This window comes from Chaetura pelagica, unplaced genomic scaffold (genome assembly GCF_000747805.2).
Source record: "Chaetura pelagica isolate M959 unplaced genomic scaffold, ChaPel_1.0 scaffold156, whole genome shotgun sequence".
Classification (NCBI taxonomy): Eukaryota; Metazoa; Chordata; class Aves; order Apodiformes; family Apodidae; genus Chaetura; species Chaetura pelagica.
In genome coordinates this window covers 297,964-300,282 of record NW_009953694.1, presented here as the reverse complement: position 1 = coordinate 300,282, position 2,319 = coordinate 297,964, and the positions used below count along the sequence as shown (strand labels likewise).

At 46.4% G+C, this 2,319-nt stretch overlaps 1 protein-coding gene across 1 annotated transcript in view; it reads left to right on the top strand.

Moving 5' to 3' along the window:
- Nucleotides 1-359: 359 nt before the first annotated feature.
- The window catches only part of ANTXRL (anthrax toxin receptor-like), a 57,001-nt gene continuing 55,041 nt past the window's right edge, over nt 360-2,319 (top strand). Inside the window, exon 1 of the mRNA XM_010000354.1 lies at nt 360-517. Within this exon, the coding sequence (XP_009998656.1) occupies nt 360-517 (158 nt within the window). The remainder of the gene's footprint in view (nt 518-2,319) is intronic.

Genomic DNA, 2,319 nt, shown 5'->3' with positions numbered 1-2,319 from the left:
TCCCCCATAAGATCCTGTCTCCCTCCCCCCGCTCCCTTCCCTCGCCTCTGGCCCTTGCGAGAGGAGCCTCTTTCCGTGCGGGACGGGGCTGAGCTGCTCGGGGCAGCTGCCGAGGCGGCGGCACATGGGGACGGAGCTCTGGGGACCTGCTGGTCGGGATCAGCCTTGAGCCCGCACTCTGGTGTCCGAGCTGCCTCGAGCACGCAGGCTTGAGTCGAGATTCTGAACTTAGGGATTTATTTTTTTTCCCCTCCTATTTTTTTTTTTCCCCACCCCCCTTCCCTCGGTGCTTCTGAGGAGCCCGTAAGGTCTGCAGCAAGAGAGACTGGGGGAGGAGGAGGAATTAAGGAAGGGAAAAGATGGCGAGCTGCAGGAGCAGCGTGGAGAAAGCGGCGGTTTTGTGCTTCTTGCTGGCAGTGGGAAGCCTAACCTCCTGCGCTCGGCCTGAGGAGGAGGAAGAGCAAGAAAAGCAGCGCTCCTGTCACGGTGCCTTTGATCTCTACTTCGTCCTAGATAAGTAAGTGACAGTCGCATTTAAAAACGGTTATTCACCCTTCAGTGCCTCCTTGCAGCAGCAGGGACGGTGTTTCCCCCATTTTGCCGGGTACTTTCCATACCTCCCTTCATGCCAAACATGATGTGTGGAGGAGGATCTGTATTTTTGATCCCCAAAACTTGCACGTTTTTTAAGTGGAACATTTAGGGGAGTGCTGGGCTTTATCCTGGGTTAGTTGTGCATGGAAGCCTTGGAAATCTGTTTGCCATCAGATTGTGGTGTATAGCCTGTGAGCATTGGATTTGATGGGATGTTGGCCAGTGTCCCTAGCACTCCTAGATTTTGGTGTCAGGACTCGGGCTGAGTGCAGAGATGTCGCCCGTGTCACAGTGCCAGGGCTGTGCAGACCTTCCTAAAGTTAAGACTAGCTTGTTTGTATTTAGTGGTTAGTTTCTTACAGAGGACCTGTAAGGGTTTATAAAACACGTTTCTGCTCAACATCAACAGCAGTTGCCTAAACCTGTGTTGGAGTTACATCTATTAAAACAGGTTACCAAATACTTTCCTTTAATACTAGGTTAGCTCAATTTAGTTACGGCCAGAGGGCATGGTTAAGCTCATATTCATAAGCATGTTACAGCAAGCACTAGCAAAGTGAGTGGTAAACTGGTGCACCCACAAGTGTTTTTCAGAAAGCACAGTTTTCTGTTTCTGCTGGTGCACTACTCCAGCTTGGCAGCCAAGGGTTAAACTCAAAGAATAAATTCTTAGTCTCCCACATGTACTCAGTGTGGTGGTTGTTACCTAATGCATACTGAATTACATATGTGACATGGTATTATGAAAGACTGAAGCCTTTTCTTTGTGATTCTTACCTATAAGCGAGGTATGAAGGCTGTATTGTGCTGTTTCCCAGTTGGAATTATTCAGTCCATTAGGCCTTCTGCACAGCCTGCATGAGGCAAAAATCACCATTGCTCAGGAGCCAGTATATTCCCCTACTCAAGAAGAAGGAAAAAAAGGCTCATTAAGTAGTGATTCTGTTTTTAGAGCAAAATAATCTGAAGACCAAAGGCATTCTGCTTTTCTGAAAGATGCACCAACACAGCATGTGATCGTTATTTCTTTTCTTTCACCAAGAGCTTGTTCCCAAAGTAACCTTCATGTCTAGAAAGAGGTCTGTGGGGGACTAGTGTTAGTTCTCAAATTCATTTTCACCAGGCTTTCAAGAAGCCTGTTGTCATGCTCACTTCCCATTCTGACTTCCCACTAACAATAGATGTTTACAATATGGATTCTCTCTGTGACATAGTATGGGTATTCTACTGCATTATTTCCTTCTCTACAATGGTATTGTCTTCCCCTAGCAATCACCCTCCTGTGCTCTTAGGCTGCTTTTCACCTCTAGCTCAGAAAGTGCTTGGCTGCTGTGATTGGTGTATCAGTCATGTTGTACTTGGGGAAATTGAGGCAGAGAAGAGTGATTTGCTCAGTTGTATGTAAAACAAGAGTAAGTTGGTTGTGCAAGCAAGCTCCTCTTCAGCATTGTGGACGTGACATCACAGATTTTCTTCTCACTGACTACAGCTCTTGTATCCTGGCTCAGGTGCCAGGATCTATTTGGTACATTGGTCCACAGGAGACTGGATCTGATTATGATTGAAGTAAAAGTAATGTACTTTGGTTCCAATGGGAAAATTCTCTTAGGTTTTAGTTGCAGACTGAGTCTTTATAACCTTTGAGAGGCTGAAAGAGGAACTCTTTTGTAAAAAGCTGTAGTAAAAGTAACTTGGGACCCCTGGGTGGTTTTAGAATTCATTCCT